The sequence below is a fragment of the Lepus europaeus genome, chromosome 17 (assembly GCF_033115175.1).
Source record: "Lepus europaeus isolate LE1 chromosome 17, mLepTim1.pri, whole genome shotgun sequence".
Lineage (NCBI taxonomy): Eukaryota > Metazoa > Chordata > Mammalia > Lagomorpha > Leporidae > Lepus > Lepus europaeus.
In genome coordinates, this window is record NC_084843.1 from 26,381,287 (window position 1) to 26,393,799 (window position 12,513).

At 56.9% G+C, this 12,513-nt stretch overlaps 1 protein-coding gene across 2 annotated transcripts in view; it reads right to left on the minus strand.

Annotated features, from left to right (window-relative positions):
* Positions 1-1,238: 1,238 nt before the first annotated feature.
* Positions 1,239-12,513, minus strand: part of CNNM2 (cyclin and CBS domain divalent metal cation transport mediator 2) — a 173,349-nt gene continuing 162,074 nt past the window's right edge. The window contains exons 5-8 of one of the 2 annotated variants that reach the window (XM_062214685.1): positions 11,090-11,183; positions 8,195-8,260; positions 3,271-3,455; positions 1,239-2,700 (exon numbers count right to left, since the gene is read on the minus strand). In XM_062214685.1, the coding sequence (XP_062070669.1) occupies positions 2,491-2,700; positions 3,271-3,455; positions 8,195-8,260; positions 11,090-11,183 (555 nt within the window). In that variant the 3' untranslated portion in view covers positions 1,239-2,490. The remainder of the gene's footprint in view (positions 2,701-3,270; positions 3,456-8,194; positions 8,261-11,089; positions 11,184-12,513) is intronic. The other variant, XM_062214686.1, reaches the window with a different exon arrangement.

Here is a 12,513-nt window from a genome sequence, read left to right on the forward strand (position 1 = left end):
CCCTCAACCCTCTGCCCGGTCGGCCCCGACCAAGGCAGCATGGCACCCAAAGGCGGCCCTCCCTGGCCGCCTCCTGCGCGTGAAGCTCCCTGTGCCGGGCCAGGGTGCTCTTCCCGGGATCACCCCTGCGGAACACTGTTGGACCCTTGGTTGCCAGAGACCTTGACCTTGGGCCCGGCACTGCAAGGACAGCACTGATTCCTGGTTGGCCGTCAGAAGGTGCCAGAGGCGGCCGAGTTCACCTGCCAGGGCCCGCTCCGACACCCTGAGGACAGCTCGCGGGCCCTGCTGAGCTCAGATTCTCATTGCTCCTTTTCCTAGGGAAAACGCAGTTCTATTTGTAGCTCCCGCTGTCTCACTGGTCCTGCATGGTACTGGGGGGCGGGCAGAAGGCAGTAACTCAGTGACTGCTCCACCCGGGCATCAACTTCTGCACCAAAGTCCCTTGAAATAACACTGGGGACCGGAAACAGGAGCTGCTCCCTCCCCGCGGGCGGCGCCAACACCTGGCCAGGGCTCCTCTCACATTCCCACCGCGCAAGACCATTAGCTCCCCAACGTCACACACACAAACCGTCACACACACAAACCGTAAGCTGCTGTCTTCCCCAGAGTTTAACAAACGATCCTGGACCTGGTTCGGGAGGGAAGGGCACTCCCAGACAGGAGGGGCAAGCCGCTGATTGGAAAAAAGCCGCAAAAGGGAACACCTGGAACTAGGACCCCAGGTCCCAGAGAGCCTCTGGGACGCCCGAGCAGCTGTGCAGGAGAGGCGGCCCCGCCCGTGCCCACAGAGGCCACCGCAGAAGAGGCGAAGCCATCAGGACCTGGGCCTGGGCGGCAGCTCCCCGCTCGGCCTCGCAGACACCAAGGGCCCAGGCCCCCACACCGCTCCTTCCCGCTCAAGCGCTCTGGAGGTTTCCAGAGAGGGCATGGGTCCTGGCCCACCCCCGGAGCTGACACTGGCTTTGGAACGGCCACCTGCTGCCGCCGGGCTCCTCTTTCAGAGGCGGCTTTGTGGGGCGAAGGAGGGAAAAAGGTCCCGTCTCCCGCCAGCAGGGGGCGTCAGCGGGTACGCCTCCCCGGGGATTACAAAGGACGCGGGCTCCAGAAAGGAGCCCCAGTGCACGGACTGATTCCAAAGGCTCCTCCCGGTAGCGGAGCATGTAGAGAGGCGGCCAGGAGAGCTCCTGGGGGCCGGGGGCCTGGCTGCCCAGCACGGCGGCGGGGAAGGGCAGGTGGTAGGGGCGCCCTCCTCACCGTGTTAGGAAGTGACCGCTTCACTTGGATGGGGAGCCTCACAGCAGGGGTCCCACAGGGCACCGAGAGAGGCCTGGCGCCTCCCGGAGCGATACTGCACCTGGGACCAAGGGGCCCGGGAGGCCGCCCTCTGCCAGCTGGGGCCTGGGAGGGGACGCATACACCCAGCGCCGCTAAGGCTCCGGTTCCCACGCACAACGAGCCCGGGCGCGCCCACAGCGCACTTTTGGTTTCTCAGCTCCTGTCTGGGGCCGAACAGGCCCTGCTGGCCACACTGGCAGCCTCTCTGGCCCTAACCGAGGCGGCGGGCACGCAGGCCTGGGCCCAGGGGCACCGGGGAGAAGACCGACAGGGAAGACGGGCTGGCAAGCCCCAGGGCCAGCAGCGCCCCTGGGCACAGAGCGGAGCTACTCCAGGCCCGCCTGCCCCGCGAAACCCTGGGGAAGTTGGCGTTTGGCATCTGTGTAGCAGCATCCCGGGTTGCCACGCGGGAGGGCAGAATGCGGGGATGAAGTCAAGCGGCCCCTTGCCAGCGGTCACCGGGGGCTTAGGATTCGTTAGCATTCATTTCACAGGAAAAAGTCCCTTAGGGTGGGACGGGCAGAGCCACACCCCGCAGGCAGACACTGCGCCCTCGTGCGGGAAAGGGGCGCCCCGCGTCCAGCTCAGAACCACGCCGGCTCCGAGCGCAGCAGGGCCCTGCCGGACCACACCCCACAGTGACCAGAGACTGGGCAGCGTCTGCAGTGACAGGTTTGCTTCATTGGGCCATCAAGTTCGACAGCGACACCCGCTGGGGCACAGAGGAAGAGGAGGGCCGGGCAGGCCAGTCCGCGCTCTCAGGGTCCCATCAGGGCTCACAGCAGAGTTCCGACAGAACAACTCAAAACTCTGCAAAAGACACTTTAAAAAAAAAAAAAAAAAAACATGATCTCTTGAAAAAATAAATCGCAACCATTTTCAACTTCATGCAACTCGAGGGAGGAGGACAGTGAATAATGGTAAAAGGTACAGCTGAAAAAATAAACGTGGTTCTATCCGGGCAGCAGTGCATCCGCAGCCCCGTGGCCGCCGCGCCCCAGCTGCGGCTCTCGCGTCTCGGCCGTCCATCCCTCCCCTGGCCGTCGGCCTCCTCCTCCGCCGCCGGCGAGGGGACGAAGTCTTTGGTCTGCAGCGCGGCACACAGGCTCCCACTGACCAAGTCACGGGCAGGCCGGGCCGGCCCCGCCGCTAGATGGCGCCCTCGCCGTGCAGGCTGTGGTTGGCCTTGCTGTGCGCCACACAGTTCTGCTCGGTGAGCAGGTTGGCCGTCTCGTCGGGCAACCCGTCATGCAGCTCGGTAAGAGTCAATTCAACCTTAGTGTTCTCACTGTCCGAGGACTGAGGGGTTCTGTCCATGCGGGAAGCCATCAGGGCGTTTTGGTATTGCTGTCTGGAGATCTGGGGCCGGAACACAGCACAGAAAACAAACCGAGAGGCGCTTAGTTTAGGGTCCCTGTCTCCGCGGAGCCACACATCCACTCCCCGAGTCGCCCGCGGCCGCTTCTCGGGAGGAAGCCATCCTGGAGGACACGCGGAGCCGCCTCTGAAGTCCAAGTTCACTCTGGCGAACAAAGTCGCGTCTTCCTTTTGGCACCCATTTCCCACTGTGTCTCAGAAGCTCAGAGACCAGAAAATGGAGATGGGTTCCACCAGCTAAAGCTGGCTTGTTTCCCAGCTCGGAAAAGCACCCAGGGCGGAGGAGAGGGGCGCCGCCCACCCCGGTCCTGCCAGGGCACCGTGAGCTCGAGACCTGAGGCGCCTTGGTCTTCCTCCCCGCCCCGCCCTTTCCCTGCAGGTGCCACGTGTGGTTCGGACGTTCATCCGGGAAAGCCAAGGAGATGCGTGTTTCTCCCAGCCTCACGGCACCCCCAAAGTAACCACGGGAGAGATCCGTGCAGCGGCCGGGGCGCCACACACCCACCTTGCTGCGGGCAGGGCGGCCCCTGCGGGCCCAGCCTCCTCCCTCACCTTGACAAACTGCAGGTCAGAGAGGGCTCGCACGGAGTAGTCGGGGACGTAGACTTGCAGGAACGAGGAGCCCAGCTGGTTGTTGCCACTCCCCAGCGTCGGGGTCACCGCCTCCATCCGGTCACTGCGGCTGAGCGAGTCCGAGTGATTCAGGCCGCACGGGCGGGGAGGCGACTTGTTTTCACCTAGACCAGAGGGGAAGAACCACCTGTTAGCTGAAGCAGCATCATCGACAGGGTCAGCTCTTTCTATTTTTCAAGCAAGCGCTTCCACACAAGCCCAGTCCTCGGCCCCCCGCTCAGTGCCCACTTCCGGCGCGAGGCCGCCCCATGAAGCCGAGGCCAGCGAGAGGCCGAGCCGGAGCAGCCCTGGAGCAGCTCTGGATGCCCGCCGTGGGCCAGGAGGTGGCCGTGCTTCCTGCATTGCTAGAAGCGCAAAGGCTCCGGGGCCGCTCGCCAGGCAGTGCCCACTTCCACGGGATTGGGACACTGCTGCCTGCTCACACTACACCCCCAGCCAAACCAAACTTCTTCCGTGTGATTCCAGTGCAGATCCCCCCGACAGCTCAAGGATGTCTCAGGAATTCAAACACTAGAGGTGTCAAAAGACCTTGAAAAGTTGAAGTTATCCCAGGAGCTAAGGGATTCTTTCATCAGATTTTGCACTCTTTTATTAAAATTGAGTGAACAAAAATTCAGGCACATTAGTATTGCTGCCCTGAAAGGGAAGCATGCTGTAGCTGCTAACCTAAATTCCATTAAAAATAAACCCACTCCCTTCCCAAGGGGGCTTCCACGTTTGCTTTTCTCATCAACTAGATGGTGCACCCGTTACTAGGGGCAGCCACACTGCACAGGCTCAGAGCTGTGGCAGGCTCTGGGACACCCCTGGGGGTGGGAGGGGTCAGGGCCAGCTCCTCTCTGCAGGGCAGCCCTGGCAGAGGCTCCCCAAGAGGTGGCCCTCTCTCACTCACCATAAGAAAGGTTGCCGTGGCCAAGGCTGCCCTAACTTCAAACGACAGTCCAGGCTTTAAGGCACTCTTGTTCCTTTGCTATCTGAAGTAGTCCTTTCTAGAAAGAATAGAGTTCAGCTCTCCCCAAGTCTCTCACTCTGAAGGCTGCTCGAGGTTCCACCTGACCTTGGCCATCCCAGGCCCACCTTGTACTCTGTTTGCTAAGAGAGGACGTTCAGAACAAAACATAAGCACTCTGGGGCCGGCACTGTGGCGCAGCAGGTTAAAGCCCTGGCTTGAAGCGCCAGCATCCCATATGGGCGCCAGTTCCATTCCCAGCTGTTCCTCTTCTGATCCAACTCTATGCTATGGCCTGGGAAAGCAGTGGAAAATGGCCCAAGTCCTTGGGCCTCTGTACCCACGTGGGAGGCCCAGAAGAAGCTCCTGGCTCCTGGCTTTGGATCAGCACAGCTCCAGCTGTTGCGGCCATCTAGGGAGTGAACCAGAGGATGGAAGATCTTTCTCTCTGTCTCTACCTCTCTCTGTAGCTCTTTCAAATAAATAAATCTTAAAAAAAAAAAAAAAAAAAAGCACTCTAGGGATCTCAGATGATGAGTTCACTTTCTCCTGAAATTTTCATGTTATAATTTTGTCTACAATTATCATGTCAATGACAAATTTTCCATCGTTAAATCAAAATTAAGGGAGTGGACGTTTGGCCTTGCGGTTAAGATGCCAACATCCAATGTCTGAGTACCTGGGTTTGAGTCTCAGCTCTGGCTCCTGACTCCAGCTTCCTGCTAAGACAGAGGTGATGGCTCAAGTTCTTGGGGTCCTACCACCACGTGACAGACCTGCATTGAGTTCCCGGCTTCGGCCCGGCCCTGGCATTTGGGGAGTAAGCCGGTGGACATGAGCTTTCTCTTCTCTTTCTGCTTCTCAATTATATAAGACAATAAAACTCAGCAATAGCTCCTCCTTTTGCTTCCACTTACCTTCTAAGAGAACAAGGGAAATTAATAACTTATGAATGTTTTATATCTAGCAGAATAGAACTATTAAGTAAGAGAATCTGAACTCTAAGCTCTAGACTGCTCATCTGTAAAACGTGGCTAACAGGCCCCGCCTCAGGAGGTCTGGTGAGGGTTAAAAATAAGGTCACGTAAAGTGCTTGGCACACACCTGACACCTGTAAGTGCCCGATAAATGCGCCTCGTTAACATTTTATGTTCTTTCCTCTTCGTTTCCTCCCAGACCTCACCCCCGTGCACCTGCCTTCATGCCAAGCCTTTCCAACAAGGGATCCCATCACACCCCCAGGCTTTGGTCCCAAATCCCATCCTTTCCACAGACGCCTCTCACAGCGCCCACTTCCGGGCGCTGAGATCTGAAGTTTAGCAAGACCAAACCCCAAAAGGCACCTTCCTTGCTGACCAGCCCTGAGCGCCGGCAGGAGACCCGAGGCCTCCGGCTCCTTGCTACTTTGTCCTGACGGAGAGGGAGCACAGCACAGTCTGGTCTGTGCCGTGGCTGGACTCACAGCTTCCACCCAACCCACTGTTTTGCTCTTGTTTCCTTTAATTAATTAATTCAGCCTGAGTTCCCTTCTGCTGGCCTCCCCAGAGCCTGCCATGGGCAGGGCTGGGTCTCGGGCTACAGCTGGAGCAAGGAGCCATGCGCTCAACCCAGGTCTCCACGTAGATGGCAGGGCCCCGACTGCTGGAGTCACCACGGCTGCCTGCAGGGTCTGTGTCAGGAAGCTAGAATTGGGGGTAAGGCAGGAACCAAACACAGGCACTGCGATGGGACACAGAGGTCCTGAGCAGTGGGCCAAATGCCTGCTCCTGCCCTCTGGTGTTTAACTTTTATTTACTGATTTTATCTGGAAGGTAGGAGGCGGGTGGGGAGGAGAATGAATTTTCCACCTGCTGGTCTACTCCCCAAATGCCTGCAACAGCCAGGGCCGGACCAGGCCGAAGTCAGAAACCCATAACTCTATTCAGGATCTCCCATTTGGGTGGCAGGGGCTCAGCTACTTGGGCCATAACCTGCTGCCTTCTGGATGCATGTGACTGGAAGCTGGATCAGAAGCAGAGGAGCCGAGACTCAAACTGGGCACTCCAACATGAGACACGAGTGTCCAGATTCTGTTTCTGTGGACTTGGCCCTCTCTCTCCCTCACAGTCACGGTCACAAGAAAGAGACCATCTTCCAGGACCACTGGTGCAGCTCCATAGGCACCCGGCAGGGTCAGCAGGTGCACAACCCTTGGTTTCAATTCGCTATTGAGAGCCTCAAATGGAGTCCCAGCAATAATTAAAATAATAATCCGCAGGTCCACAGGCGATCAGCGGCTTTGGGGGCCAGTGATGCTCTGGATTTTAGCAAGGCAGCCCAGGCAGTGTTTCCGCGTCACACCTCGCACCAGGGAGTCTGGGCAGGTGGGATGGGCGAGGAGGAACGTGCAGAATGAAGACGGGTGGCTGCTCCGCAGCTGCAGTCATGTTTCGCTGCACACGTATGTGCGAAGTTTCATGACAATGATTACAGGAAAAACTTCCATTTGGATTCCACTCTGCCTTCCCAGAACTGTTGTCTTGCTTTTTGTCTTGCTTTATTTTACCCATCCCACCTAGGAATTCTTTCTTTTTGGCAGCATGCAGGAAGGAAACATTCCTGGGAGCCATGTCTGGAAGAGGCTGGGATCCCTGCCGCATTCAGTGCCCACTCATGAGATATCCGAGGAGCCAGTGTCAGCCTCCCTGAGGGCCTGCACCCACCAACTGGGCTTTTCTTTCCTGGCTAGGGCAGAGTGAGCACAGCTGAGAAATCTCTCAAGGTCCACAGAGTAAAATGCAGATGGCCCTTCTTTCCCTGGGCTGCACCGGCCGGTCGCTCCACTCTGGCCTCTGGGACATTTTAACTGAGCAGCAGGTGCAAGCAAATCAGATGGGGAGGGAGGAAATGCACACACCCATGGATGCCGGTGCATCTGTGCACACACATGACTACCGCGCCGGCGGCTGGATTCAAGCAGCAGCAAGCACTAGCTCACCCCAAACACCCGGAGCTTTTTCAAAGGCTTCAGCACGCATTGGTTTCCAAGACAAGTACTGCCTCTTCCACCATGTCTCAGCATTTTAAGGTTCTGCTGAGTCTGAATTATGAAATGCCAATTTCATCATTCAGATTTAAAAATATAAGCTGTATGGAACAAAATAAATTCAGAAAAGCTGTGTTACCAAGTAGGAAAGCCCAGCCATTTTAATTAAAGCAAGATTAAACTTTCCCCTTCTCTCTAATGGACACATTGCGAGGCTGGCCGCCCTCTCCCGCAGGGAGGTCCTCAGCGGCGTGGCAGGAATGTGCACAGCGCCGATTTCAAAACAAAGAGAGGGGAGACTGGGAGACGCAGGGGCCACCTGCCTGGCAGGGAGCAGAAGTCCACGCACCCCGTTCCCATGGACGCTGGAGGAAGGATCAAAGAAACGGGGATGCTGGAGGCCTCTGTGGATGAGGTATTTTTCTTGCTTACTAAGAAAAGCTGTCGGCCAAATGCATCTGTAGGAGCATCCTTGGGCTTTGGGGCTGTCAGGCCTCTGCCAACGCCACCCCCCGGGACGCGCTGAAGTCAGAGCAGAACCCAGAGCAGCCTCCTTGCTGACCCGACTACTCAAGGTCAGCAGTACGGGTGGGATGGAAGGGCCACTCAGGACCGTGTGGGCACCACTGTGCCTCCCAGGGCTCACCACTGCCCATGTCCCAGAATTCCTCTGCAGTCTCCCAAATGCCGTCTGCTGAGGCTTATCCTCTCCTGGACTATAAAGTCAGAGAACCTCAGTGTTTCAGTGCTCAGAGGAAAACTGCCAACAACCTTATCCAAACAGGGGGAGCTGACCCGGCCAAGCAGGCTTTTCTGAGGTCAAGGGGAGGCAAGGAAGAGAATTATGAAAAGGAAACATGCAGAATTACCTGGAGAACCTGCTGCTAACAACTCTGTTCTGCTGACAACAAAGGTACGAGACAGGGACAAAGGAACTGAAAAATGGAGAAAAACAGGGTGAGACCGGATCAAAAGACGAGAGAGGAGGTCTCCGTCATCAGGGGCAGGAGCCGATACTTGTTCTACCTACATCGGATTCGAGTCCAGAACATGAAGCCTGACGGGCTGTTCTGTTCACACACAAGAGCTCTCGCTGCTTTCCAGGAAGAGGGGAGCAGGGCGAGCCCAGAGGAGCCTGTTCACACCCTTCTTTACTGAGGAAGTTCCTGAAGCCTAGACGCTCCGCTGGGGTTTGTTGCTCCCACCGGGCTTCTGATCTTAAGGACTTGATTCACCACAAATAGCCACACACATGAAAGGAGCTCCTCGGGAGTCAACTGTGCTCAGAGCACGGCCCAAACCCATGGCGCCCGCACCCCGACACTCACCGCCCAGTGCACAGCAGCCCTGTCTGTGGCAAGCAATCATCCCACTGACTTGCACTCATGGTCTCACTGCCATGACGGCTCTGGGGTGGCTTTCAAATTCCCAAGTAGAGGAAATTCAGTCAGGAAGGGCGCGCCAGATTTCCCCAAGTCCAGAGACGAGGGTCATCCTTGTCCCTGCTTCCTCGGCCAGGGAGCCACAGCGCCGCGGGAGTGAAAGCTCTCAGGAACACGTGGCGCTGAGGAGGGATTATTGTAGGCTTTTCCCAGACAGCTGGCCTTAATCCAGAGAACCTCACCTGGACGGGCCGGCAGCATGGTGCACGCACCTCCCAGTGACTGCGGACAAATCCCACAGCCTAGTCGGGAAGTGAAACAACGCTCGGCTTTGGAACGCCAGCTGCCCTTCAGCGGCGGCTCTCCCGCAGGAGGGCTGCTCTGGCCTTCCTTTCCACTCGGGTTTGTCCGTCCACGCTGGTTCAATGCGAAGGGCTCCATGATGAGAAGTCAACAAACAGGCAAGCTTACCACTCTGTCTCCTCAAGGTCACCATACAGACCTGGCTCTGCTCACCCGAGCTCCTGGGAGGTTGGCTGTCACAACAGCCACACTGACACCACCACCCTACTTTGCTCTAAATGTTACAGTGTCCCAGGAGGTACAGTGTATATCCTTTTAGTAAGGAGGAAACCAAGGGCCTTTCTCAACGTCACACAACCATATGTGATGGAACTGAGGCTGCGACCCAGGTGCAGTCAAGTCTAGTTAGGAAGCAGTGGGAAAAAAAAAAAAAAAGGCTGCCTTCAAGTTCATCACAGAGCCCTAAAGAAGTGGGACCAGACAGGCCCATGTCCACAGGGTGCTGGTCAGCAGCTGGTAATGGGGACACCAAGCCCCCAGGACTCAAAGACCTGCGCCGGGACAGGGAGCAGACGCATCTGGGGCAGAGGCGGCCTGAAGCTGGGAGAACTCCTGGTGTTTCCCTGAACTGTGGATGGTGACATCCGTGGCATGGGAAATGACGACCAACTTTTCTGGCGGTGCCCCCTCCGTCTGAGACTGCTGCAGTGTGCTACGAGGGTCTTGTTCCCTGGCATAGCTGTCATTGATATTTCCGACACAAGGTGGCACTCCAGCTCCTGCTTACCAGCCTGACCTAATCCCGCTAGGATAAAGCTTGCATGGCAGAGACCATTCCAGTCCCAGCCCCCAGATAAGCCAGCACACCAGGTATGTGTGTCTTCCTAGGCACACAGGGCTTGCAGGCATCTTGGAAAAATGCTCAGAGAAGCAAGCCAGTCCCCATGGTGCACCAGCGCTTAGCTGGCCGACTCAAGTGGCCTAACTCTCCTCACCATTGGCAGCAAATATTCAATAACGCTCGGGACTGTTGGGAAAAAGCAAATCAAGCGCTCCAGAGCAGCTCACATGGACAGGACTCAACACCACCGAGGGCTGGACACACAGCGGCAGCCACAGGAGGACGAGCGCTGAAGGGCACACACACTCCTAGGGATCCATCCAGTGGAGACACCCACCACGGCGTTCACAGCGTTGCCATGCAGCGGTCAGGACAGAGCTTAACTGTCTGGGAGGCTTGGTCCCACGTGGAGACAGTGAGTGGGGGTAGGGCCTGGTGGGCGGTCATCATTACTGGAGATTGGCCCTCTCTTGGGGTTAAGGTGTTCAGGTGGGAGTCGAGGCTAACGAGAGTGACTTGGGACAAGGCAGCCCACCCCTGCTGTGGCATCCTGTCAAGTTCTCCCAAGCTGACTGTTCCACAGAACAAGCCTGGCCACTCCCCAGCTCTCTGACTTCCCAGTCCCACGTGCTCCTGCCACCGAGAGCCATGTGCCACGCGGCACACACCAGAGCCAAACAGCAGCCAGAGCCACCCATGCCTTTGAACCTCCAGAAGCCTAAGCTGAATACACTTGTGTTATGAAGCCCACAACCATCAGCAACGGACAGATGAACGCACGGTTGTACACATACACGATGGCGCACACGCGACACAGCTGAACATGACAAACACGGCACTGAGCACAAGAAGCCGGTCTCAACGTGACACACACTCAGTAACCACAGGCATCAAGTTCAAAACCAAGCAAAGCTATTCTCTGCCAAGAAGTCAGACAGTGGTCACCTCTGGGGGTGGCAACTCACAGGGGACACGGGGCTTCTGTGGGTGACATCTGTCCGAGCTGGGTGCTGGCTTACACAGCTGTGTTCAGTTTGTCCAAAGCTCATGGAGGTGTCTATCTATAGTTTATCTACAATTTGTGGGGGGGGGGGGGGATTTTTGCATGGATAACGTACTTGAGTAAAAAGTTGGAAAAGCAAGCGGAGGACAGCTGGCCCGCACGGAGGGAAGGCGTGGGCAGAGGGGCCTCCCTTCCCGAGACACAGCCCTGCCTGGGAGGTGGGAGGCAGACGCACCTGGAGAGGCTGTCAGGGCCATCACGCCGTAGTATGAAAACGCACTTGCTTCAAACTTCATTCCTTCTTTCCCAGCTTCCACTTCCACCTTCCCCTGTGGGAGAAAACAAGGGCCACGTTCAGTCCGATCGCATGGATCTCTTTGGACACAATATACCCAATTTGGTCCTTCCTCCGATCTCGTTTCAATTCTTTTCCCAATGATTTCAAGGAGCTAATCTCCCCCACATGGATAAGTGAGTTAAGATGCATCTCAAGTATGAGACGTGGAATTGGCTGGGTAGGCAGAGGGCACAGCAGGCAGTGCTGCTCTATTCCAGGAGTCCTCTCGGTGTTTTCCCAAACTCCTTCTTGATGGAAAAGAGGGCGCTTGCTCTGTCAAGGAGCCAGGTGCCGAAAGGTGCTCAGGGGTGGCGGTCCACATGGCATTCCACACGGCGTGGGGCAGGATCAGGCCCCGTGGCCAGCAAGGTTGGTCACCAGAGAGAGAGGAGGCACCTGGCTCCCAGGGGCAGAGCCCACTCCTGGTCCTGACCAGCTGGTCAGCCCCTCGCAGGCAACGCCACTGCCCAGACATTCTACAGCACCCAGTGCTTGGAAGAGCTCCTTGGGAGAGTCTCCTCCCACCAGATGCCACCCCCGTTCCCACCACTCCCAGGTCTCCCCTCTAAGTAGTCTGCGACCTCTCCTCCCCCTTTCTCAGTTCCTCTGGGACACACTGCCTTTCTCACGCGTAGGACCCCAGGCTCCACTCCAATCCCATCACAGCAGGAGCTCGGTGGGCACTGCCTGACTTGCTGAGATCTTTGAGTGAGTCTCACTTTCAAACTTCCAAGCCAAGGGCTGGAACTTCCAAGCCCTTGTTCATGTGACTCGTGATCGCCCCTCGGTGAACGAGCACCTCAGTGCATCCTTTACAAAGGGGACAGAAAAATTAAGCTGCCCTTTACTAGTAAGGAGCTGTGTTAACTCTTGACAGTGTCTTATTAACTCATTTAATATCCACAACCCTATGATGCACACACACCTATCCCCCTTTAGAAATCAGGAGGAAGAGGGCCCAGCGCTGTGGTGCAGTGAGTTAAGCCACTGCCTGCAGTGCCAGCATCCATATGGGCACTGGTTCCAGTTCTGGCCACTCCACTTCTGAACCAGCTCCCTGCTAATGCACCTGCGAAAGCAGCGGAGGATGGCCCAAGTACTTGGGCCTCTGCACCCATGTGGGAGACTGGGATGAAGCTCCTGGCTTCTGGCTTTGGCTGGGGCCAGGCCATTGGAGCCATCTGGGGAGTGAATCAGCAGATGGATGGTCTCTCTCTCTGTGAAATTCTTTCAAATAAATTTTAAAAAACATCAGGAGAGAGGGTCTCAGAGATTGAGTAACCGAGGAAAGGCTCTTCAAAGTGCTACCACGCCGTGTACCG